The sequence below is a fragment of the Amphiura filiformis genome, chromosome 17 (assembly GCF_039555335.1).
Source record: "Amphiura filiformis chromosome 17, Afil_fr2py, whole genome shotgun sequence".
Lineage (NCBI taxonomy): Eukaryota > Metazoa > Echinodermata > Ophiuroidea > Amphilepidida > Amphiuridae > Amphiura > Amphiura filiformis.
This window is the reverse complement of record NC_092644.1, coordinates 52733070-52759719: the sequence shown is the minus strand read 5'-3', so window position 1 is coordinate 52759719 and position 26650 is coordinate 52733070. Positions and strand designations below refer to the sequence as shown.

The following is a 26650-nucleotide window of genomic DNA, read 5'->3' as shown; positions in this document are numbered from 1 at the left end:
GACGAAGGGGACAATGTTCCCAGATGGCCGACCGAGTGAATATATGCAATAGTTCATTGCAACTCATTTTTGTACGCTGCATTTGTAACATGCATTCAAACATGGCAGAATTTCCCCTGTTTATATCCCTTGACCTACAGCTCATCAGAAAAGTTGTAAATTGCAACAAAGGATTTGTGTTTGTTAGTATTTTTGTAATCTACAGTATTATTATAGGCCTTGAAATTATGTGTTGCAAAATTGCAATTGAGAAACAGATTAAGGTAGTGAGTGCACTGCAATGCAGCATATTTCAAGGCCTGTTAGGTCAAGAAAAAATAATTATTTGCTTGTCCATGCTCCCTCTGTGGAAGACAGGGTGATCGATCACAATATTTTATAGGTCATAAACAAAACATGTATAGACCTAATTAACTTAATAAAACAAAGACTAATTATGAGTGGGATATTTATCTTCTGGACCACTCCACCATAGTTTTAGAATTGTGAAGAAACTAGAAAACTTTTCAGGATATCAACAATTCTGAAAGAAAAACAACTTATGGAATTTCTAAAATTAGTGTTGGTCGGTCAGGGCGAGGACAAGCAAACATGTTTAAGGTAGCCTTGTCTAGTGTTTGATATGGTAACTTGATTATGCATGCAATTAAAAATATGAATATAATATGCTGACCCTACTGCCCTTTCTGACAACTTTTTTGACATTTTGTAGTAAAATACAGATATTTTGTATGAACCACTGTTTTATGCGATCAATGAATTCAAATTGCACTTGCACATCAGGACTTAACAGGTCTAAAGTCACAATTTTGTGTGATAAATATTTAGTAAAATGTTCTTGAGAGTATGATACGGTAAATATTTACCCCTGCAACTGATTTTCACATGTTTATATGTGACATGATCTGGTCCATGGGGGCCAAAGGAGGCATGCATTTTTGAAAATTGAGTTATTATAATTATCACCTTATACAAACATTGAGCTATCATATACTGAAAACACCAGAGGTCTAGCACACTTGGTTTTAAAGTTATGAAGTTTTGCGACGTCTATTTTCTTATGTATTTTATTGTTTTTTTGACCCCATATTTTTGCCATTATCTCAATTTCAAATTTGCCGCCTTTGGCCCCCATGGACCAGATCGTGTCACATATGGTCATATTATGTGGAAAACGCTTTTTCTTAACTGTTGTCATTTATTCGCTGTCGAAGTTGGGTAATAATCGGATTAACTACCATAGCAATAGATGTATAACATTTTTGAATAGATCACCGTGCACTACAAGCAGGTTGCACTCATCACCTGTGTATATCTGCATTCATAGATTGAACACAATAACGCTCTTTTCAAAGATACTAATCTTACAGGTGTGAGTGATTAGCATTTCTGTGACATCTATGGTTCAATAATAATAATAATAATAATGGAGGGTTCTTAGTAGGCGCACAATCTTCAAAAGAACTCAAGGCGCACAAACAATAAAGACAAACAAGTTACATATGTGAATCCGGAAAAGCACGAAGAAAAGATGAGTTTTAAGTTGCTTTTTGAACTGCGTAGCGAATGTAGTAAGATGGAGGCTGTTTGGAAGCGAGTTCCAAACAGCCGGGCAGCGAAATGAAAGGAGCGTTCACCAGCCGATTTTAGATTTACACGGGAGATTTCAATAATCTTTCAGTAGAAGATCGAAGTGATCGAGCTGGTTTGTACGCGTGCAGAGCGTAGCAGACAGATAAGTTGGTAAAGTATCTTCAAAGTGCCGAAAAGCAAAAACAGCTAACTTATACTGAATCCGAAATTCTAATGGCAGCCAGTGAAGCTCATATATGACGGGGTGATATGCTCATACTTCCTTTTCTTCATGATTAAACGGGCGCGCAATTTTGTATTCTTTGAAGTCTGTTAAGTTGGTCAGTGGTGATACCAGTCAAGGACGAGTTACAGAAGTCAAGACGTGATGTAATAATTGAATTGACAAGACATGATGTAGCTTTATCAGACAGATAAGGCCGAATACACCCAATTCGTCTTAAAGACAAAAATGATGAACGGCAAACTTCACTGATGTGACTGGACATGGATAACGTTTGATCTAATCTCACCCCAAGGTACTTAACAGACTCCTGTATTTTGATATCAGAATTCAAAATTGTGATGGAATTACTAGCAACCTGCTTAACACGCAAAGTGGTGCCCACAATCATAACCTCGGTCTTATCTGTGTTTAGCATTAGCTTATTGCTGTCCATCCAACATAAAATGTCACTGATACATTCCTGAATTGCGATCTTAGTTACCTCAAACTTCTCAGGAGGACCACTTTGAAATACAACGGTATCATCGGCATACTTATGGAAAGAGCAATTGTGAAGATTGATGACATCTGAGAGGGATTGGGAATATAATGTAAACAAAACTGGCCCCAATACAGAGCCCTGTGGAACCCCGCAAAAAAGTGGGCACGGATTTGAAGTAGAACCATTAACAATGACAGATTGGAATCTTTGTGACACGTATGAATGAAACCATTTAAGAACATTGCCACTGATACCGAAAGTGATTTCAAGGCGTCTGAGAAGAATTGAGTGGTCAAGCGTATCAAACGCAGCACTGAGGTCAAGGAGGGCAACGAGTGAGACAAATTTCTCATCAGAGTTTTTGAGCAGGCGGTCCATGACACTCAGTACTGCGGTTTCAACACTATGACCCTTCCTATACGCAGATTGATTTATTTCCAATAGGTTATTGTCAAAAAGGTGTTGCTGCAATTGACGAAGAACCACTCTTTCTAGAAGTTTTGAGATAAACGGTAGATTGGATACCGGTCTGAAGTTCTTTAGATTATTACAGTCAAGTCCATGTTTCTTAAGAATTGGAACTACAACAGCCTCTTTAAGTTTAGATGGAACAAAACCTAATAGAAGAGACTCGTTAATGATACGAGTGATTAGAGGAATCAGGCTCTCGGCACATTGTTTGACAATATATGTTGGAAGTGGGTCCAGGATGCAGGTTTTATTGGGCATTTCCTTCATCATAGCAACAATATCCTCTTCACAAACCGGAGAAAAATTATCAAACACTGGACCATCATAAATAGCAAAGCATGGAGGCTGGCAATGCCGAGAATCTAATTCCTCTCTTAGGCCTGTTATTTTGTCAGAGAAGAATTGGCAAAACTTGTCTGGCAATTCATCTACAGGAATATTAGATGGGAGGGCACGAGATTTTGATTTGCCCAGAAGCTCATTTGACACATTGAAAAGTTGTTTGGTGGAAAAACCGACAGAGTCTATTTTACTTCCATAGTAGTCTTTCTTCGCGCAGTAACATGCTTGATAGTATCGCTCCTAGCATTAATATAAAACTCTTCGTGAACAGACAGTTTTGTCTTGCGCCAGAGTCGTTCGCACGTCGACGCCTACGCCGCGCATTCCTGACTTCTGTGGTGAGCCAGGGGGCGGATGGTCTATCCTTAACACTGCGAGTGGTCAACGGAGCATGCTGATCGAGTGTCTGTCGGAGGGTATCATTATAGGTATCAAGAAGACTATCGACAGTCAAGTTATTCATGCTAAGGGACATCACAGACAAGTCCTCTTTCAGTTGATCTGTATCAATTGCCCTCAGATTTCGCGAGGTCACAACACGTTTAGCAGGAGCAGGTCTTAAGATGATAATCTGTCCTAAAATAGCAAAATGATCCGATATCCCACGATAAATACGAACATCATTAAAAGTTATAAGAGATCTTTCATTCCGCATTACGCCCAATCGAGAATATGATTCTTAATATGGGTAGGTTTATCTACAAGTTGCAAGAGTTGAAAGTCGGATAACACAGCATTAACGCGTTTCACACAAGATTCATCAGGCTCATCGAAGTGCAGATTAAAGTCAACAATGAATGACAAATCACTGTTTGAATCCGCAGTATGAGGAAAGCATATCGACAAAGTCGCCCATGAAACCATTAAAAGTTACATTATTCTTCTTGGTATGATGGATTCTATATAAACAAATGCATGTAACTGAAAGTTGGTTAACACACAACTTCATTTCAACACTTTCAAAAGAAGAGTAGTTCAACGGAGTAAATTTGACATATCTGGATAAGTTGGATCTAATGATGAAAGCAATTCCACCTCCTCTTTTTCCGCAACGTGGGAAAGAGTAAGACTTGTAACCATGTGGGGTCATTGTACTTTCATATGCCTCATCACCTTCAGCATATAGCCACGCTTCAGTTAACATTAAGATGTCTAGGTCATTATCGAGGATAATTTCAGAAATGTCAGTAGCTACATCGCGACATGATTGAGTATTAAAACACATCCATTTCAGATGATCACGATTAATTTCCACGGGAATTTCCATAGGCTTACCATTTTTGCGGTGGTAACGTTTACGTGGTAGGCCAGTGCCAATTTCTAGCGATCAAGTTTGGAAGCCAAATCTTTAGTCAAGCGTGCAGGTTGAATAGCGATCAATTGATCACGATTGTACGATATTCGTTGCTCACGATCAATGATGGATGTCAAATTACTCGGCCTTGGTTCAGCTTGTTGGTCTGACATGTATAATGGCGTATGCAATATAGGTATGCATCGTGAAGAAAATAACACTGCCAGAACCAAGAGATGGTATCGTGCTAGAACCATAAAAGATGACCAGGAGAATGAGATCGCCATGGCAAACCATATATCCAAAATTCACAGAGCAACACAGAGTACAAACACCAAAAATAAACGCAAACAGACGGAGCATGAGATCGCTCAAACCTCGCGGCAAGCGACCCAATGACCCATAGGTACCGCGTGAACGTTGTAGTGCAGGGCTATCTATTCAAAAATTGCTATGGTAATTAATCCTGTTACATCATCACTTTGAATGTATGTAATTGGACACTCAGTTCATAAAGTGCCAAAATAAAAGGGTTTTTTCTTTGTATTTCAAGATTTTGGAACATGGAAGAACTAGCAGAAGCATATAAAGAATACTAATTAGTTGGAACCACATATTGATCAAAGCAAAATGAAATGAGTAGAACATCTAGAATTAATTTAATTTTAAGAAGCAGCTAAATCAATCATGCTTTTTGTTGTGTTTTCTATGTTTAAGGGACAATACAGTCATATTGGTGTGATCACAACAGGTTGCGGAATGGGATCCAAACCGTATTGTATTGTTTTCTGTAAACAAAGGGAGATGTTACCTATTGTTTTACACTGAAAAATATCAACTTGAGCTTGATAGGGCTGGTTAATATTGTTATTATGCATTTGGTAAAATCACAACGATATCATTTTTCATCAAAGTGCAGCGTTTGCAATGTATTACTATTATATGTTATATATTGAGATGTCAAAATTGTACATTGCCGGCACTCTTTAAAAAGCAATATTGTAATGTAACATTTCCATAAGAAATAGTATTTCTTTACCACAAAATGTAAGTTTTCACTGTCAGATATGTCCCCTGTTAATTTTAACCAAAATAGATGAGGCAAAAAAAGGAAAAAAAGACATAATAATTCCAGCGCATATGTGGCCAATATGTGTCATTCTGTTTATTGTTACAGAGGTTGGTCCTTTTTGATGTGTTATGACCCTCCCGCACAGTGTCATCACTCCGATATCTACATGGCAGAAATCCCCATGATAGCAGGCCGATTGATTCCACTAGTTCTTCAACAGCCATGCATGGCCCTTTTGTTCCACCATGTTTAATAGTTTCGAGAGAGGGACGGAGGGACTCTGGCTTCGTGGCAACTAGCAAATATACGATAGATTGGTACATTTCTTTCCCACTTCGCATGCGCCACACACCACTCATTGGCTTGAAGGACTCATTTTTTATGTTCTGCGCATATAATTACGCATCTTTCACATTAACAGAACTAGAATTTTTTTCAATGCACAGGCTGGAATTGCAATGCGCCGACTGAAGCTTACCATATTCTTTCCACACACATATATTCAAGTGCAAACCTTATAATAGGTTTTTTATAGAAAATTACAGAATATATTCATAGTTTTCTACTCATGTTGAGGTGTAGGCATTCAAAGATCTAACATAGGAGTATCAATAGCATATGCCATGCATAACTCAGTCGGCCAAATTCACACTCACTATAAATAGATATAGATAGCCCTTAAAGCCAGAAATTTTGCAGGGTATATTAATTACTAGAATACATTGCAGTTGGGTAAAAATTTTGAAAATTATTGAGGGCACCCTCCTCAGCAAATGTTACAATATTGCTTTTAATTCCTGAAGATATTGCATCACCATGATATGGCTCATTTGATTTGTACAAAACAACACAACCTCACGATGTTTAACTACCTTGTATTAATAGTTACTGGAAGTACATGTATATAATAAATGATTTTTCTGTTTTGTCGAGGCATTTGCAGAAATATGAACAGATTTGAGATGGATGTTTGACTAATTAATAGTGCTCATTATTAGTGAGGGAAATCTATGTATCCTTTGCCTCTGTATGCTGTAAGCCATCTTTGTCTTTGCCTTCTTCTACTACGCTTTCCCATTCTTGGTTGCTATTCTGCGACTCCTTTTGTCCACCTTTTGTCATTTTTCTTGCAATGTGTCCTGCCCATCTCCATTTTGCTTCACCAATCCTTTCCATGATGTCCTTGACGCCTGTTTTACTTCTTATGTCACTGTTTCTGACTCTATTAAGTTATTAAAGAACAAACCTTGATGGCATCCTATAAACAAAAGCCTGTTAATTGGGAAGCTGTCCCCCTCCTCTGCCCTGAAACGCAAGTGTCAGAAGTTTCAACCCATATTTCTAGGATATTGATAAGAGTTGTACCCTGCGATTCGATTGGAAATTTTTTTGAAGCAACCACTGTGGAGCATCAACATTGAACTTCAGAAAATCCTTCAATTTGACATACATATTAAAATCCTGAAAAAAATCAACTTGACCCATGTTTTTGCAGTCTAACCTCACTTATCTATCCGGCCATGATGGGACAAAGCAATGACCACATTAAGTAAATTAAATTATGTGCAATTCTACATTGAGTTAAATACTTCATTGCATGAAATCCAAGGTCTTCCTGACCCTACTAAAGAATAGGCTTTTATTTGTAGGACGTCATCAAACATGTCTGTTCATCTACTGAGCCCTTTAAGAATAGGTCATCCAAAGTTAGCTTTTCATTCAATTGTGGTCGAATGTAATCTTCTACACCTTGTTAGTTAGTGACATAGGAGAGCATGAATAAAATTGAATTGAAATTGAATTGAATTTCTCTGGATGCAGTATTGAATCATGCATGTCAATTCAATTCCACAAAGCATTTAGTTTACACATGCGTGCAAGGGCATTGTTGGCATTCTTGAGGGGCAAACATGTGAAGTAAATGATGTCACTATTGAACTCGAGGTGAAACAAAGTGTAGAGATAAAATTGTTGCCCGTTAAATATTAATATGGCTACATGTACACACCCTGGGGGTCACTCTCACACACAAGACACAAGTGCTACCCACCCACATCTGGCCTCTGAAATGCACCGCAACTGGTGTATCTTACACAACCAATTTTGTACCCCTAAATGGTGTAATAGTACAATGAAAAAGCTAGCCTAAATTGTGTAAATGTGCTTGTTGGTTTTGGGAACCAAATGGCACCTGCCCTCCCCAACTTGGATTTCCCTTGGCAAATATCCCAACTATGCTACTTGTTGTACAAGTATCATGTAACTGTAAGATAACGACATGCTAGAATGCTAGATCCATGGCCATGGTACTTTCCATATTTACAACTTTTTATTAGAAGCATTTGACTACAAAATTTAGGACATATAGGACTGGATGGGATCAGATGACAGGCTGACAACACATTAAATAAGATGTAAACAAGGGCTTCAGATCAAACTTATTTTGTGTCTTTTCAAGATGCTTTTTATTAGTATCAAATATTTTCATATTTACAAAACATGTCTACACTGTGTGTAGGGTTATACTAATCATGATGTTTAAGTCACATGATACGCTATAACATTACTGTTTCATACATTGTTTTGAAGAGCCTCAAGGTGTGTCCCCCACTCCTTTGAATGTTTTTTGCATCCTTCAACATGTTTATATTATAGTTACTCGCCATAAACATATTTCTTACTAATCAATGCTAGGGCTGAAAATAATGTTATTTTCCAGCATACAAAATTAAATTCAAAACGTTTTTATAACATTTAAATGTTGGGTTTATAAGAAGGGCCTAAAATGTTTTTGTATCAAAAATACTACCAAAATATCAAAACATTTTTAGCAAAACAAAATGGGTTGTCAACATTTAGATAACATTAACTGCAAATATTTGGCACAACAAATGGATATATTTGGAACATTTTAAAGAAACTTTTTATATAACCCAACATTTGGACCTTTCTGACAATGCCTGTGCGCCCATTTGAAAATGTTACGAAAATGTTTTGTGTTTGCTACAAACCAAAATGTATTATACTTTGAATTAACCCATTCACTGACATATAGGCCTCGGATTGAGTGTACATGAGGAGTCAGTTCATGCAAATATGTGACACGATCAAGGTGAATGAGTCGCATGTCGACCTTGGTCGAAAATGAGTTTTACTTATGTTTCTAAAGAGAACATTGAGAGCTTTTAGAAACTGAAAACCCCATGTTGATACGACTCTTTGCAAAGTTACGTTAATTTATCAATCACTGAAAACAATATAGAACAAAAGAATTTTAACACTTTCTTTGCCAATATCTCAAAATCAATATTAGCGACATCCGACTCATTTCCGTTGATCGTGTCACATATTTGCATATAAAATCAAACTATTACCACCAAGATGCAGATGGGGAATGGAATAATTTGAAGAGCATTAGATTTACCAGCACACTTCACCAACAAGCCATTCCACAGCCCAATCACTTTACATCCACAGAGTGCGCAATAGCAATACGATTCATCTCACCAACAGAAGTAAAAAATATAGCCTTACGGTGCCCCATTACATCTAGGTGGAGTGTGGCAAGACAAGTAAATGCCCTGTGCAAGTGTGAAACAAGTTCTTCTGTCCTAAATGCATGGATCTTATAAATACAAATGGGGCAAAAAGGTCACATTACCAACTTAATGAGAACATATTTTATTTAGATATCATTTAAAGAATGACTGGTCATAGCTTCTGACAGGGTGTGTGAGATATCAAAGGCTAATCAGGATGGGGTCATGCTCCACCTTATTTTAAGTATATTATAGCATCTTGAAACTTGCAACTGTCTACAAGCCTCATCAAAATTTTAACTTGGCACTTATTTGCCAAAACCTTTCATACTGCCAGATTTGGCACACATTCAGGTCAGCAAAACATTCCCCACAGTGGGTTTCCATACTATTTTTCATTTTGCCGAGTCAGTGACGACAACATAATGAGGCAGCTGTTTCACATCTGCATGTATGTGGCACCTTTAAACATGTTCATATGTACGACAGTGCTTGTGAGCTGCGCTCAACAAAGTATGCACTGACATCACTGACTTGCCCAAGTGAAAATTAGTATAGACTTAAGGTGTCACAGGTAATGTGGGGTTCATTCTTTGTGAAAATGGAATAGTTGTATTCATTGATGGCTCGTAGCTTTTTTTTAGCCCAAATTTCAAATGGCCATGAAAGATGGTGGCTTATTTAAAGCATGGGTCCCTGATATACAATTGTTATCTGATTTGGAATGATGACAATTGATGGACATTGTCTTAACCACTTAAGTCCAATGTTCAAATGAATTCCGTCAGCTTGTTCCTTGCTGGTTCCAACTCTGTAATGCCAAGTTGGTCATTTGTAATTTGGAGTGATGTAAATGCCAATTGATGGACATTGTCATGTTCATGTCTCTTGGCGAATTCCATCAGCTTGTTTATACAGTTTTTATCAAATACATTGTCTTATGTTCATGTCTCTTGGTGAATTCCATCAGCTTGTTTATCCTTGCTGGGATCTCTATAATGCCAAGTTAGTCATATGTAATTTGGAGTGATGTAAATGCCAATTGATGGGCATTGTCTTAACAATGAATGTCCAATTTGTCATTTTAGTGCTGGTCGGCAAGACCTATAATTCCCTTGAGTGCCAGTCACTCAGGCTGAGTACTGGTTGCTGCCGACCACCGTGGCTACAACCCTGCGAATGTCCAGTGTTCAAATCTCTTGGTGAATCCTTTCAACTTGTCCCTTGTTGGTACCTGTAATGCCAAGTTAGTCATATATAATTTGGATTGATGACAATGCCAATTGATGGACATTGTCCAATGTTCAAGTCTCCTGGTGATTCCCATCAGCTAGTCCCTTGCTGGTATCTCTGCAATGCCAAGTTGGTCATTTGTTCTGATACCTGCTGAGCCTGATTGTGATAGCTCCGTAATTTGTTCTGCAAACTAAGATGGAGCTGTAAGAAATCATAGAAATATCACAAAGTAAGAAATACAGTTTTTATAAAATACATTTCAGCTATTGTGTTGATATTAGAGAGGCGTGGTCTGATTTTTTCATGTTCTGTTTTGCATCTTAGATTGAAGCCTACTACTAAAACAATGTGTTTCTATATTTTGAGCTCCATATGCAAAGTAAAAATGTGACATGATCAAGAGGAATGAGTCAGTTGTCGCTAATATTGTTTTTGAGATATTGGCGAAAACAGTGTTCAAATTCTTTTATTTTATATTGTTTTCACACTATTTAAATGAAAAATATCTCAGGCGATAAGTTTAAGTGGGATGAGAAAAATCTCAATTTTAGTCAGTAACTTGTTAATAGAGAGACAGACAGACATGGAGGAAGGAGGGAGACATGACAGAAAATCAGACAGGTGAGAGAATCAGAGAAAGACAAAGCCCACCCCTATGTGTTAACACCAGTAACTGAGGACACACACATTTGAATTTTGTCACCTTGGAATGGCTGTGATAAAGATTTTACTTTCCAAGTGCTGACTCACACTACACCACCAACTGCGGTTAACTTCAATGCTTTCTTATGGCATTTAAAACCTAGAAACACCATATGTGATGCGATCAAGCAAAATCAGTTGCAACTCGTAAATATTGATTTTGAGATATAGCCAAACAAAGCATATATTTCCTTTGATTTCCTGTTGTTTTGGAAACTCTTTAATTGTTCATATCTTTGCAAACTGCAGCTTTGTAAATGCCTCTTACTATCCTATAAGAAACTAAAAATTTAACATTTCCGCTCTTCGACTAATTTTGCTTGATCGCATCACATATGAATCATGGACATCCAAAGTTCCTGTGAGTCCACTGTTGTAAAAAGACTATGTGTCCTTGTTTGCCAGTGTTACAAACACAACTCAGACATGTACCTTTTGCAGGAGAGGTTCATTGGTAGCATCTCTAAGAGCCCTTGATAAATGATCAATAGCATTGTATGGTAGCCACACACTGGGTGCTGTAGCCCTGAGTGGAGTCTGAAAAAAGTACAAAAGTATACACTTTATAGGAAGCACAAAAAGCAATAAAAAATCAGAAAGTATAATGACAAGTATCATAACAGATTGTAGATAATATATTGTGGAATGTTCATTTTCCAAAACCAAATTTTCGACATTGTCTTCAGAGTGATGGAATTCCCAACATGCTCTCTGCTGTGATGACACAGCTCTATTTTGTGGTGGCATGTTCTTGAGGGGAGGGTCACAGACAAAACTGAAGAAGTATGTTGACTATGTCATACAAAACTGTCAGGTCGGTGTCAAAAATTTGGTTTTGGATGATAAAAATTACAAAATGAACCTCTTTGTTAATACTAATTTCATTTTATTTTTTGTGAAGTGCGGATCTTTCCACCATAAGATTTCAATATCAAAATCACCATTTCAAATAAGTAATGATCACATTAATTTCTTTCCTTCTAGAAAAGTTAACTTTCTCTTCACTGGAATTTGAATCAAGGACCTTCTGACCCAATATCTAAACCAGTGCATGCTCTTACCACTACAGCCAAAAAGGATTCAGTAGTTGGAAAATTAATGCACTACATTTATATTTTGTGTGTAACCTTACCTATGAATGAAATGTATTCTGCTAATTTCAAGGTTATGCTTGTCTTTTTCTCATAGGCCAAAAATAATTGTCTCAAAGCTACTGCACACATTGTTTCGCGGTGTGCATTTGTCTCCAAGAAATCGGACAATTCAATTTTTTTCCCTTTTTTATTTTTACAAAATATCAGTACCAAATGTTTTTAGAATTGTGTGACTGACACTCTCAATTAGGCAAAATATTTCATTATTTGATAAGAAATGTAAGCAACTGAAATAAGTATTTAGAACATTTTTCAACTGGAATTATTCAGACTTACTGTAAGACCAAAGTATTCTGTGCCCTTGCCCATAACTGCATCTATATACTCTAATGCAAGATAGGTGGCTTCTTCCAACATGTCATAGTTGATGTACAATGTCAACAGCTCTGCTGCATGCAATTTCTGTAAGGTAAAAAAATGTTATGAAAGGTAAAAAATATTATTAATCTGTTTAATTAAAACAATGAACAAAGATAGAGTGAGCAAATTTTATCCAAACGCCAGTTCCGAGGACCATATTCATGAACTTATATGTTACTCATTCTATTTAGTGATGGGTCGAATTATAACTTGTGTGTACAATACGCTTAGTAAGGGTTCCATGTTTAAACCATTGCTAATACTTCTGTCTGTTCAATAAACTGTAGAGTATTTTCTACGAATCAACACTTTTCTGCACAAAGTGAAAGAATCAACAGTTTCTCATGTATTCTAAATGATAGTAAGGGTGCACTATTCCAAGTCTTTCATTACACACGACATCATCCATAACACAATTTAAGAATTTAATGTACCAAGATCAAAGACATACCTAAAGTATACTATTCCATTTTCTACAGCCTGAATGAAATACTCTCAATACTGCATTAATATAATATGATTTTATAAAAAGATAATTGTGCATAATCCATCACATGAGTGACATTGCTTTTGGTGACATGATGAAGTTATGTGTGTGCTAATAGCTATATGCATCATGGGATGTGTGCACAGTCAAACAACCCAAATGGGCTATTCCATTTGAAATTCATACCCCCACTGTAGAAGATTTAGTTGTAGTCTTCCACAGAGGGAGTATGGGTTTCAAATAGAATAGACAATTGGGTAAGTTCAATTTGAAATACTCAAAGTTGTGGAAGATATAGGTAAAGCTATACAGGGGGAGTAAATAATAACCCTAGCCAATTCCATCTGAAAAACAAACTCCCTCTTTGGAAGACTTCTCTTAAATCTTCCACAGGGGTATGACCAATTTCAAATGTAATAGCCCAATAGAGGTTATCCACTTTACTCATGTGTGACCTCTAACAAAAGGTGCTGCTTCCTGTAGTATTCCTCATTCAAAACAATTCAATGCACAACAGATTTACCTGCATGTCTCTTGGCGGGCTATTTTGAAACAGTCATGGTTGCACATGTAGGTACTTCTTTTAAACGTTCTAAATAAGGTATAGCAGTCACTGATAGGATATGCAGCTTTTAGAACACTGATAACCTCTATAGATACCTACCTTGTAAGTATTAACTAGCCACTTGGGTAGATGAAATCCTACTGATAACAGCCTGTTGACAACACACTTGTAGTAAGTATGATCACCTTCCTGGTCATATTTGATCAGATATGCTCTCAGTAATCTCCATGCTATATCAGCAGGCCTGCATTAGGTATGAGAATAATTGAAAGATGAACATGTCACTTGTGTTTATGTATGTATGATCATAACTAATGCACAACTCAAATATGATTAAGACTAAAAATATCACTATGATGAGTAGGTATGCATGATTTCTTATTTGGGGTAGGTGAGATGGACTTGGTGTGCATCAAATTTAATGCTGCTTTTTATGAAATCACTGTAATGTTGAGGTTATCATCACAACAACACAACTTCCATTAATATGATCACTTTCTTCACTAATTCAACTATCAAATATCATATAATTGAAACACTTGGGTTTATCAACATTCAAAGTGTCAATAGATTCACTACATGTAAAACACCCTTTTTACAAATAGTCCAAATAATAATTCACCCACATAATTTCACATAGTTTTCATTGATGTGGTGCTCATCCTTAATAAACTCTAATCCAATGTGTTATGCTTTTGAATTAATATTCTTACCCAACATCTCTTGAAGGATTCAATTGTCCTAGTTCATTGGCTGACAACCACTTCCAGGTCAGGTCATCTGGCCCATTGGATGACAACTTCACACATCTGAAATAAAAGAGTAGAAAATTACTGTTAACAGAAAATATTGGGCAGTTAGTTTGTTCAAAAAGCACAAGTTAATTTCATATGTGGCAGTAAATTGTATAACTGAGAGCAGTTTCAAACAAAATATATGTCACTCACCAGTATTCATGACAATTTGTGATAAGCTTTTTTGTACTTATGATGAGTGAAATATTTTATAGAAATCAAAATGGCTTACTTTTACTTTTGTTGTCCTTTACATTTTCGTACCATGAGACAAGAATTTTCACCATTTGTAAATAAATGCATTTTATTTTGACAATTAGTGAAGCAACCCAATAAAAGTGATGCAAAAGAGAAAAATGTAACACCGGCTGCAAGGCTTCCTGCTAGCTTTCAAATTATGAAGTCCACATGGACTTCATTAATCTGACAAAAATGGGGTCCACACACCAAATTGTTTTGGATCTGTAGTGACAAATTCTCACATATTTACCAAGTTCTCTTTCAAAGTATGAGTCTCTGTAGACCCCACAATCTTCAACATTTCAAAAATATAAGATCTCCCACAATATTCCACAAAAAGATCCAAAGACTCTGATTATCATTCTAAATTGCAGCATCAACTTACTTTGTAGCCAGTCCTTCAAACACTGAATTCAAAGGCAGTTTGAAAGTCTTGCACACAGTGACTGCTGTGTCAAACAGACCTGCTTGTACTAGCAATGCTAAGGTCTCATCAGCAGACAGTGAAATACCTGAGGGGAAAAAGATTGAACAATAAAATGACATTAAGACATATGGCAGGTTGAAGGTCTGCACAACAGACTGAGAGATTTAATAATCTGAATTAGTAATACAGCAGTTTTCTATAACACACTGGCAGCTGTGTCAAATAAACTTGTTTGGCCAACAAAACTTACATCTCATACAAAAACAGGGAATTAAAACAAGAATTTACTGTTGTTTATTAATACAGCCTCACAACATTTTCAACTAAGGATTGCTTGTTCTTTTCTGATATTCTAGTTCTTCCAAAGAAGTCCAATATGATAGGAAAATATTATAACCGATGACCCCATGTTCACATTCCCTAAATAAGCTGTATTTTCGCTGGAAAGGGGCCGGGACGAGTCGGCCATTTTGTTTGCAAAAGGCATGTTCTTCTCCCGCGTTACCCGGAAGTGGCAGCACCAGAACAAAGGACGTCATTTCTGGATTTCAGCCGGAGCGGTTTACGTTCACTGCCGTGCATCAGTATAGGCATCAGCGTATCTAGGTTTTACTAAAGTAAAACATCTTTGTGTTCATCTTACCTGTCACATGACTTGAATCTTGTTCATGATTGGCTAGTTTTAATCTGGCTGATAAAAGCAGATATTCTTTCTCTATCTCCTTCAGTTCCAAAACTGTAACTTGTCGTTTTACTGTATAAATGAAACATTGAAACAAAACACCATAATGAAACCATGTGATTCATGCACAAACTTTGATTCAGTTGCTTCCATGCAGATGTTCCTCAAATGCATACTTTATGAAGACCTCAACAGCTGTTGGATTTCTATGCAACTTATTGGGTTGGTCAGGTCATACCTGTCAATCAAGCTTTTGCCCTGTTACTGTTATAGGGATTTTTTAGTGGCATTAATTTTTGGAGATAGTTTTGAACAGTTTGCAGATTGTTGATATTTCAGTTCATTGATCACTTTGGGTCAGAAATATTTTTGATACTAAGTTAGATAGTCCAAAATCTGAACATTATTATGTTTTGATGAATCCAAGTGCGTGAAAATATTGGATCCAACACATAATAATGATAAAATTGGATGCTTTACACCCAATATTTAGTGGGCTCGCTATGAGTATTATATCACTATTGATATGAATATACAACCATGTTTTTAATCAGAAGTAGGAATGTTGTTTCACATTTTACATATACTCTCAGCTTCATATGCTTCTTGAATAAGTTACTGAGAATGTGCATGATTGGCTCATTGTTGACAACTAAAACTAACAAATTGTAACCAAAGAATTTAACTTAATGTGCAGTAAGTCCGTAGACTGCCATGTATGAGGACAAATACATTGCACCTGCAGCATCATTTTTAGAATAATTACCTTAAGCCCTACACAGCGTACCCTGTGGGGCATCACACCCTTATGGTTCTCAGTGTGGCGGGTATTCCGTAATTGTACCCAATTTTTTGCATGCTACCTAAAATCCAATGATGGTTGGAGAATGATCATTATAAGTTGGTCCCTAACTATCAGCAAAATTCAGTTTCACTCATAACACAAAGTAGCACGCTCAAAAACTATGACAACAATTTGGAATATCTCCATGAGTGGCTGTCATTGTGACAAAGAGATCGCTTTTTTCTAGTTCATTCTATGTTTCAACTTACCATGTTGTTCTAATTCGTCCCCATCGTAAGTCCTCTTGGGTGAAGCTCCCATCATGTCCTCACGACTCTGTAACCAACAATGACATTTACTGATTAAACTTAAACAAAGCATTGGTTTAACATTACAACTTGCAACTCAGTTTACCTCACATTTGGCAAGCAGTGCAAAAAGCTGAGACGAATATAACTATCTAATCTAAGGTGCAAAGACCACTGCTGGACAAATTTGTTTTCTTAAATTCTTCTTTGATCAAATTTATTGTTATTGTTGAACATAACTTGTTTTCCTTTTCTTACCATACATGTCATTATGATATATATAACATTTCGAACTAGAGGATACTTCAATGATCAATGGTGTTAAAACAAATTGTTGATATTGTAGAGAACAAAAAATGTCACTTTGGATTTATTATTCTATGTGGTGTCATGTGGAAAAAAATGAACTCTTATCCCATTCTTATTGTCTGTACATTCCTACTCTTTCTCACACTGTAATCCTGTAAATCTTATTTACAGATGTTTATAACACAAAAAATGATTTGTTGAAATGAAAATTTGTAAAGAATTAACCCCGACTTACAGGTTGAGTATCTGTTGGCACTGGTTTAACGATCCATGCGTAATTAGGATGCACCAATCTCAATGCATTAATAGCTGCTAGATAGCATTTAGCTTGCTGTTGTAATCCACTCAGAGTTGGTACTTCTAGAGCTAGACGCATAGCTTGTTCATACATCACACCTCCAAAAAAAAAAAAAAATCAATATCAAAATAAAAATAGCTGCCACATAGGATTTTTGTTTCTTTGTAAATCTTTTCAGAATCGGCATTTGAATTGAAAAATTGAGATAAGCTTCTTATGCAAAACTGTATAGTTTGCAAACAGTGAATAGTATGATTCAATTCTTGTTTTGTTATGCACTACACCCAGTGGTCAACATATGCATATTTATAATGCATATATAATTATTGTGGTCACCACATATTGCTGAAGGGAATCCAAGTATTAACGGTTTGCATTACATTATTGTGTCAACAGCTGGCGACATAGCAAATTCTCTTGATCGCTTCTCGTGCTCAGCAAATTTTAATATTAGATATGGACTCACTGTAGTAAAATGTTATTCAGCATTCTGAAAAACTCACAACTATATGCCTTTGTACTTCACAGCTAGTGGCCGACCATGAATGTGAAGGTACAAGCTGATCAAAATTAATACAAATGCTGACTAAATGTTGCCACTACACCATAGCTCTACTTGCTACTACTCCTGTGTATTGATTAACATGTAGAGGTGCAACAGAGCTCCCCAAGGTGCAAAAGAGACAATTGATGCACTTTATTAAGAGAATATGCTGGCATCCACTACAATAAAAATATTGACCAGCCCATCCATTATGACACAATATTGGATAGGTAAAAGACAAAATCTTTTATTCTCATTCTTATTAAGTTTTAAGTATAATTTGTTTAAGTAAAACTGCTTTTTTGGCAGAAATAATAAAGCTCCTTTTGTGAGGACAAACCCGTTGTTTCAAATGAACAAAACCATTATGAACATCTAAGGCACTGAACTGTGTTCTTAGTTCGCGCACATGTATTATGTGAACACATTATCGCACGATCATTGAGGATCAACAAAGCATGCCGCTATTGTTTGTATCACTATCCACTATTGTGTCATACTATTTGGGTGAAACCAATCAAATTGCATATGTTTTTGACAATGCACACCAACCTTATAACAATGCATTCTATTCTATCACAGCAAATGTTCAGGTGGCTTAGTGTGATGTATATAACCTCACATCAGATGCGGGGGAGGGATGGGGCAAATAAATTCCAATTGAATGCATCGATTCTACATCTCTGATACTACAGCCCTTATCTGATATGTACTAGCCCATACTAATGTCATTGGTGGGCAGGGGAACAAGGGACTAAAGTCAAAAGGAGCTGGCAAATGCTTACATCTACAACTATGATGCTAATTGATGAACAGAAGTGCGGTCATTTAATATATTACCTTTTCTATAGTTGCCCCTATAGATATGGAATGCATAGAGCAAGTCATAATAGTTGTGTGTGGTCAGGTCAACTGTCCGGGCTCTTGATTCAATGATGCTTACAACCTGTAACAAACAAACAAACAAACAACCCAAAGTAATTAAATTATCCATTGCTGAAGTAGTTACCCTTGTCTTAAATAATCGCATGTACAACCGGTTTCTTTCAGGTAGCTATAATAATGGTTTGCATTCACATACTAGTGTACCAGGCAAACTGTAGAAATGGCCCACTGACCTGCTCCCATAATGACTATACTTGGGCAAATGTGAGTTGTGCAGTCTGCACACAGTCTTGTTTCAACATAAATTCTAGAATTAATTGAAATTTGGTCTCTACCAGGACTAGTCGAGATACACCCTGTAAATTTTGATCGATTTTGTCCATTCTGTTTTTCCAGTAAAAAAGTTGCCAACACCACACTCCACCCAGGTCTGTACACCGCAAGTGTCTCAAAAGTTTCCTTCTTCTTGAGTAATGCACCATGTGACAAATGTAACATTCAACACATCATAGCTTGTTCAGGTCATTTTTTGGAAGGGGGATGTCATGAACATGTCAGTAAGCAGAGTCATATTTTATAACCTCCATATCTTTTATGGCTCAATATTCAACTTAAAAGTTGAATTTCTTATTGAAAATTTGCATGACCCTTTCCCTCTGCACACACAGACCACAAACAAGAAATGTGTTATACATTTGTTCCCAGTTTATTTGGAAAGAATGCATATGTAGCACAAATGTTTTGATTGTAACAGCAATTTTGGCCAATGTTTGAATGGCAATTCAAAAGTCACAAGCCCTTTGATAATTTTATGACCACCTCATTTTTGGTGTATACAAATTTACGATCCCCTTTGAAAATAGCCGCCCCTTAAGTTTCCTTATTACAATGTAAAAATTTTGTTCGATTTTTATCAAACTGAGAGCATTTGCTCTGGTTTTTTAAATATCCATCTTTTTAGTTCCATGTTTTTGTGTGAATACCGCTTAATTCCTGGTCTACTTACCTCATCATGCAGGTCTACATAAGGGAACTGGCAGAGTTGCTTGATTTGAGCGCGCTCACACAATACAACAACAAACTGACGCAGACAATCATGACGTCTGAAAATTAAAAACAAAAACAGTGAGCAAATCAATTTTTTGATGGCTTAAATAAAAGAAAACATGAAAATTTACCCTAACAACAACATCCCTGATGTGGGTTAAAAAGAGACAATAAAATATTTTCAGCCTGTTTTGTCTTTTTTTACCCAGTTTTATCCTTTATTTTCCTTGGTGGTGTATACTTTTTGAATCTTTTCAGATCTATACTAAGTCCTCCTGCTGGTCAGTTGGTACTATTTTAGTTTGCTTCTTAGCTCATAATGTAATAATCATATATGAGGGTTCAACATTTAAAGGAAGCTCTTTAAGTTTGGGATGATAATTATATTGTAGGAAATTTTATAGCATAACAGTTTGAAACAGAAAACAGAAGGGAGTTACCAAAGCTGCTTCATCATACATCTTACACAACTACCTCAATTGTACAATACAATTACCTTTCATGGTCCCTATTGGCAGTCATAGCTCTGTAAGCTTCATCTATGTGGCCCAGCTCCAGATGATACTTGAACACTTTGCACCATAGAGTAGACTGCAATGATAAATAAGGTCAAAAGTAATTAGTGAATAAAACACAAAAAGACTGACAGAGAGAAAGGTGATCAAAACTGCTATAATAATGTGTGGGTCAAAGTAATTGCTCTTGTTATTGTTTTAAAGAGTTCTGATATGTCCAGCCATTTGTAACAGCCAACTCAATGAGTTCATATCAGATAAAGAAAGGTTACCTCTGCCATTGAAGAACTTGAATAGTAACCCTTTCAGGTATAAGCCCATCTCGCCGGCAGAGTGCTACACTATCGTAAGTGCAGTTTGGACAGTTTTACAGGAGGAGCATTTTTGTGTTTAGCGTAGCCGTTTGTTTCCAAGTAGCCATAAAATGACATGGGAATGTAAAGCAATTTGATTTTAATAATATAAACTATATAAATGGTGTTAAAGTTAATAAATCGATGAACTATTTACTGATTTAGATGTCGTAAGTGCCACATACGATAGTGTTACACTCAAATTGAAATGAGTGTAGAGTACAACACTATCGTATGTGCCAGTGTAACATTCATTGCTTAATTAGGATATGCGTAATATCGGCTCAAATATCCAATATTTTGTCATTTTATGTTTCTTAACAAGTGTTAATGTATTTTGGCACATAATATTAACAATAGCAAGACACCTTTTGCCGTAATGTTATCTCTCAAGATTTATTACTGAATCTAAAACTAAAAACACCGGATTTATCGTCTCTATTACCAGTCATGGGAGCTATGAACTTAGCCAGCATGATGACAACGCATACAGCCGTCAGCGTCACAGCCAGTGATGTGTTAGAGACTGTTTTGTACTTACGATGGTGTAGCATTCCGTGATTTTGGTGTTTGGGCCCAATAAAGTAGCGTATGTGGCACATACGATGGTCGTGCAGCAAATGACAAACAAAATTAGCGTGCAAGACTATCGTAAGTGGCACATACGATAGTCTGGCATGCATTAATTAAAATTGCATTGCACTTACGATATTTTATTTTATTAATTAAAAAATAATTAAGCAATTTTGAAACTTAAAACCAGGTTTAAAATGTGCGTTTTTATATGGCCTTCCATAATTAGTCAAAATCTCATTTTGGCCAAAAATGTCACTTACGATAGTGTAGCACTCTGGCGACGATCTGTGATCAAATTGCTAATTTAGGGGATGGGTTTATACCTGAATGGCTACAGTAATTCAAACAGAAAAATGACATTGGCCAATTCTTATAACAACTCACAATGTTAGGGTCATCATCGTCTGCTACACTGAGTGCTGTGTTGGCTAGTGAGATGACAAGATCTGGTACTGAAAACTGCTCCAATAACCTGATCACCTACAAAGAATAACAAGAAGTAAATGGTCGTAAGAGCACATAAATTGGAAATGGGAGGTAATGGGTTTGATCTCCATGGGGGATAATGGCTAAGATTTAGCTATACAGCTGAAGCCAATTTAAGTTTTCAGTTCTATGAACGGGCCAGGCCGCAGTCAAACTTGTGTGTGCAGTACACTAGAACAAGGCATTATCGAATGTGGAGAAAAATGTCTTCTAGCAGTCTAGAGCACCAGACTATGGAATGGGAGGTCCTGAAGCAATTCTCCCCAAGATCTTACCTTGAGATAATACAGGATGTCCAGTTTCTTTCCTTCAAGTTCTTCCGTCTGTAGCAGCTTATTCAGTAGGAAATCCTCTCTTGCAAGCCTGTTAGCAACCTTCAGGAAACATGACAAAGCTTTGTGAGGCTCACCAGAGTTGAGAAGACTATGTCCAAGAAGAAACTGACGAGAGCCTGCATTCCATTCACACCATGGATTCAACAGTCTAATGCATTCCTACAGAAACAGGTACATGTACTCTTGTTAAAATGTAAGATCAACTTATCAATATTTTGACAGAAAATGAAACTTGTGATTAAACGACATCACCCTCCTCCTGAATTTGACTCAAAACTGTTTTCTTCAAATATTCTTCAAGTAGTATAGAGCACCTTAAATAATAACCATGCATGCTATTTATCACGTTGTGAAATATTTTTCTGAATATTATTCATCTTTGTCCTAAAATTAAACTTGTGACATGGTTTGTGTGAAAAGCTTTGATTTTCATTTAAAGATGTCAAAACTGAAATCTAGTTTGCTGGTAAAATGTCTATATGTCCCTTTAACCAAATGTTCCAATTATAACTAAAGCCAAGTCAGATTCCATTTTTTTAAATTCATTTCTTCCGTCAATAATCAGATTCAACTTACTCATAAAAATCTGTTTACTCTTAATTTAATGTCTATTATTCAAAATGCAGAACTATTTCCATTAACAATGATGTACTGAGATTGAGTTTGAGGTACAAAACAGTGCAACCTATTTTAAGTGATGATTCTGTTACTTGACACATCCACTTTATGAAAAGGACTCACTGGAAAGTGAAAGAAAATATTGACAATGGTTTCATTCACTATCATCTAGTTTCCTACTACTGGATCAACTGGCGATTAGTGCCAAAAAAAGATGACATACAGCCCTGGATCATGTGATATTTGTCACAATAATGGTATTCATAAGCTGCTATGTTTTTGTTCAGAATTACTGCCAGAATTGCCTTTCTCATGTTAGGCACTTTGATGTGACCTACCTGTAGCTGTGTGTACTGACATCTGCACATGAGGAACTCTGAGAAGAGAAAGTTAGCACTGATTGGCCAACTGAAGTCACATGGTTAAGGTCTATAAATGTGTAAACACTTTCAATTTATACCCAATACACATTTTTAATGCAATGTTAAATGACTGAGTTCAAGAGCTAGGATGTTGATGAGCAAGTGGTACTTTGTGTACAGCAACTGATGATTTGAGAAAATTCAACCAAAAATTTAGGTCACAACATTATAGTAGTTTTTTGTTCATGTAGCACATTTTATAACATAATTAGCAATTACTCTGAATCTGGCTTCCACTATCATTCATAAAAGTGATCTCAATTATATTAACATGGGTAATAATGATTTAAATCATGATTTAATTCACAATTTAAATCAAATGTGTTTTTTTTAAATCACTGATTTACATCAAGTTTTTACCATTTTTGATAAATTCAAGTTAATTTGCTTCATTTGTAATTGCAATACTTCTACACCTTTTGGATATAATTAAAATACCTCTATGATGTCATTATATATCTATTGCTAAAAATTCATCTTCAAGGTGCACAATTCAACAGGTTTTTTCCATGATTTTACCAAATGTTTTCTTTGAAATTTTCACAAGTAAAAACATGTTTTGATTTTTTGTATATATCTGATGGGATTAGCATATGTCTAGCATTCCACTGGTCTCTTTTGACTTTATCATGGCGTAAAGCAGTTCTTGGAATCAAAAAAATTGATTTAAATAAAAAAAATCTGATTTATATCAAATAAATCGATTAAAAAAAAAAATCAACAATAAAAAAATCGCTAACCCTGTCAGTCCGTATTACATCACATTAAGGATACATAAGCTGAGCCAGCTTAGACACAGCCGGCAGTAAAACACCCGTCCACATTTCACACATGTCCTGTGATAAATAGCCACCTCTTGAGATCTGAGACCGCACCTGTGTACCACCGACACCCCTGAGGAACATATGGATCACGGTCGGTGACATTCCTCCCATCTGACTGGCCGCAAGACTCTGTCCCAGACCTGACGAGGCATCAGTGATTTCAAGAGCTGCAAGCTGACGCATGTTGGACTCCCTGCAAGATATGTGGTGAAATCAGAATAATGATGTTCTTTTAAATTAGGCTATTCCTCACGGTTGTTTGATGTATATATAATTGGCTTCATTATTAACTAAATACAAACTATAGATGGCGCTATTTATCATAAATCATATTTCTTTATTTGCAAGGGTTTGGTGATTAATATGCCATTAAAACAGTTGGAATAGGTGAAACAAGCAACAAGGACATTTTATAAACATATTTTATCAAACAATAAAAGGAATTATTTGTATTAAACGCTTGAAAGGGTAATTTCCAGTAATTAAATAGGGCCACCAATTTTGTCATTAATAGATACATTTTATATCCAAAAAAGCTTTAAAAATACTATAAAAGTGAATAATTTTGTAAAAGAGGGGAAATTAAAGTTGAGAATGATTCAAACGCATCTGAATACATTAGCATGATATCACTTTTAGCTGTTTAGGCCTAAAATTTGGTTGTACATGATGTTTTGTTTGAAAAATTAATAAATGATCCCATCAAACAACCGTGTCCTGCTGAAATCCATACACCCCCTACGGATGGAAGACATGCCCTTTATCTCCCATACAGGGAGTGTTAATTTTAAATGGGGTTTCCTGAATGATTGACTCCCATTTGAAATTCATACTTCCTGTGTAGGAGATTGAAATCACACCTTCCATAGGGGTGTATGGATTTCAACTGAATAGCCCACTGTATGTATTTTTGACAGTTGCTGAATTGTGATTTTCCTTCCTCATGATCCAAAGACTGGGTCTAAACTTCCTCACTTGATGTGTTGGAAAGTGGCCCTTTACCCTCTTGATGTTTAAAACTTCAGTTCTGTGCATTATGTACTTTCATTCAACATTGACCAGCATGCTTATAAGGCCCTTTGCACTTGATTATTAGTTTCCTGTTTACCGCCCAGCGTCCAAAATTGAAAATCTCAAAATAATTAAGTATTTTATTTTTATTTCTAATTTTCTCCTTTAAAATAACTTTCAACAACTTCTACTTGCCATTTTCTGACTTTAATAATATCAACAATAATGATGAATGAACAAAGAGTACAACTCCACCTTCACTTATTTATAAAATCAAATATTGTTGTGAAATAATTAAATGCCCGCTCTAGTCAAAACGAGTCAATAGTTGCTTGTAATAGTTCAAACTAAATAAAGAAAATAAAAGATAATTAATAATTAAAAGTCACCTCGTCCCTTTTTCAAAATCTTTAACAGGAAACTAATAATCAAGTGCGAAGGGCCTAATAGGGTTTTATGCCTTCCTTACATACATACATACATACATAAAGGTATTCATATAGCGCCTTTAAAATTTATCAAGGCGCTGAACAAGGAGAGAAAGGATGGGGAAAAAAGAAACACAGTGGAACAAGAAAGAAGCTAACTGAAAAGGTGAGTTTTCAGTTTCTTCCTGAAAACTGGAATTGATGGAGACTCCCTGATGGATTTAGGGAGTTTGTTCCATTCCCTCGGGCCAGAGACAGAGAAGGTATTTAAACCAGATCCTCTATGTGCCCTAGGCTGACTAAGCAGGGTCTTATCGGAAGAAGATCTCAATTCTCTTCCTTGAGCAATGTACTTGAGTCATTCCCATCAGGACCCACTTTTTGACACACAGAACAGAACATGACATGTGGATCTAATATGACCCAGGAAAATTATATAGACATCCATGACCTTTGATTGTGGAGATGATTAGTAAAACCAACAATTGTCCGCAATTTTATTTATTTATTTTTTCTATTAGAGGACCATCTTATAAACTGTGTGTCATGCTCAATAAATAAAAATTAGAAAGCCTCTTTGTGTCTCAATTCTATAAAAATGTTACTTTCTTGTCAAGTTAGCTTGCCATTGCCCATGACCAACTGTGCAGTACAAATGAGACAGGGGTTCCTATCTGTATTGTTGAAAGTCCATCCACTTGTGACCCTGTTCAAACCCAAGTTACTATTTTATTTAATAGAAACACTTTTGACTATAAATTTTGAGATCAAGATAGACCGTATTTGGGGTTTGGATGAACAGGATGAGAACCTTATGATGAGACTTACATAGAGTTTGTATGCACAGATGTTGTTACACATCCACTCATGTAATACAGCATATAGTAGGCTAGCAGCAAGTTGGCAGTATCTGGGATCAGCTCTGACTGGATCTTGATGGAAATGTCTTGGGAGATTGATGCCTGGTAAATAAATTTAAAAACAATAACATTACAACAAAAATAGTTGCAGTAGTTTCCTCTTTATTAAGTTCTTATCACAAGTTTTTTAATTGAAAAACTATGTCTATCAAGACAAATCAATGTCCTTGCACTAAGTGCAGAAGTCTGTACTACCCCTGTGGGGCTCATTCATGAAACACATCAATATCTCTGCATGCATGCATCGTTTTATGTCAACTCTTAAAAACAATTTCTTCTATAATTCACTCATCCTTTTGTCATATCTGAGGAATGTATCTCA

General features: G+C 36.1%; 1 protein-coding gene across 1 annotated transcript in view; it reads right to left on the bottom strand.

Moving 5' to 3' along the window:
• Positions 1 to 7936: 7936 nt before the first annotated feature.
• LOC140137295 (nuclear pore complex protein Nup160-like) overlaps positions 7937 to 26650 on the bottom strand; it is a 47141-nt gene continuing 28427 nt past the window's right edge. Inside the window, 17 exon segments of the mRNA XM_072158938.1 lie at positions 7937 to 10455; positions 11389 to 11493; positions 12387 to 12512; positions 13622 to 13766; positions 14236 to 14331; positions 14942 to 15068; positions 15627 to 15737; positions 16719 to 16785; positions 17302 to 17462; positions 18749 to 18854; positions 19800 to 19896; positions 20337 to 20431; positions 21669 to 21764; positions 22046 to 22264; positions 23062 to 23131; positions 23920 to 24162; positions 26237 to 26370. Coding sequence (XP_072015039.1) covers positions 10345 to 10455; positions 11389 to 11493; positions 12387 to 12512; positions 13622 to 13766; positions 14236 to 14331; positions 14942 to 15068; positions 15627 to 15737; positions 16719 to 16785; positions 17302 to 17462; positions 18749 to 18854; positions 19800 to 19896; positions 20337 to 20431; positions 21669 to 21764; positions 22046 to 22264; positions 23062 to 23131; positions 23920 to 24162; positions 26237 to 26370 — 2109 coding nt within the window. The 3' untranslated portion in view covers positions 7937 to 10344.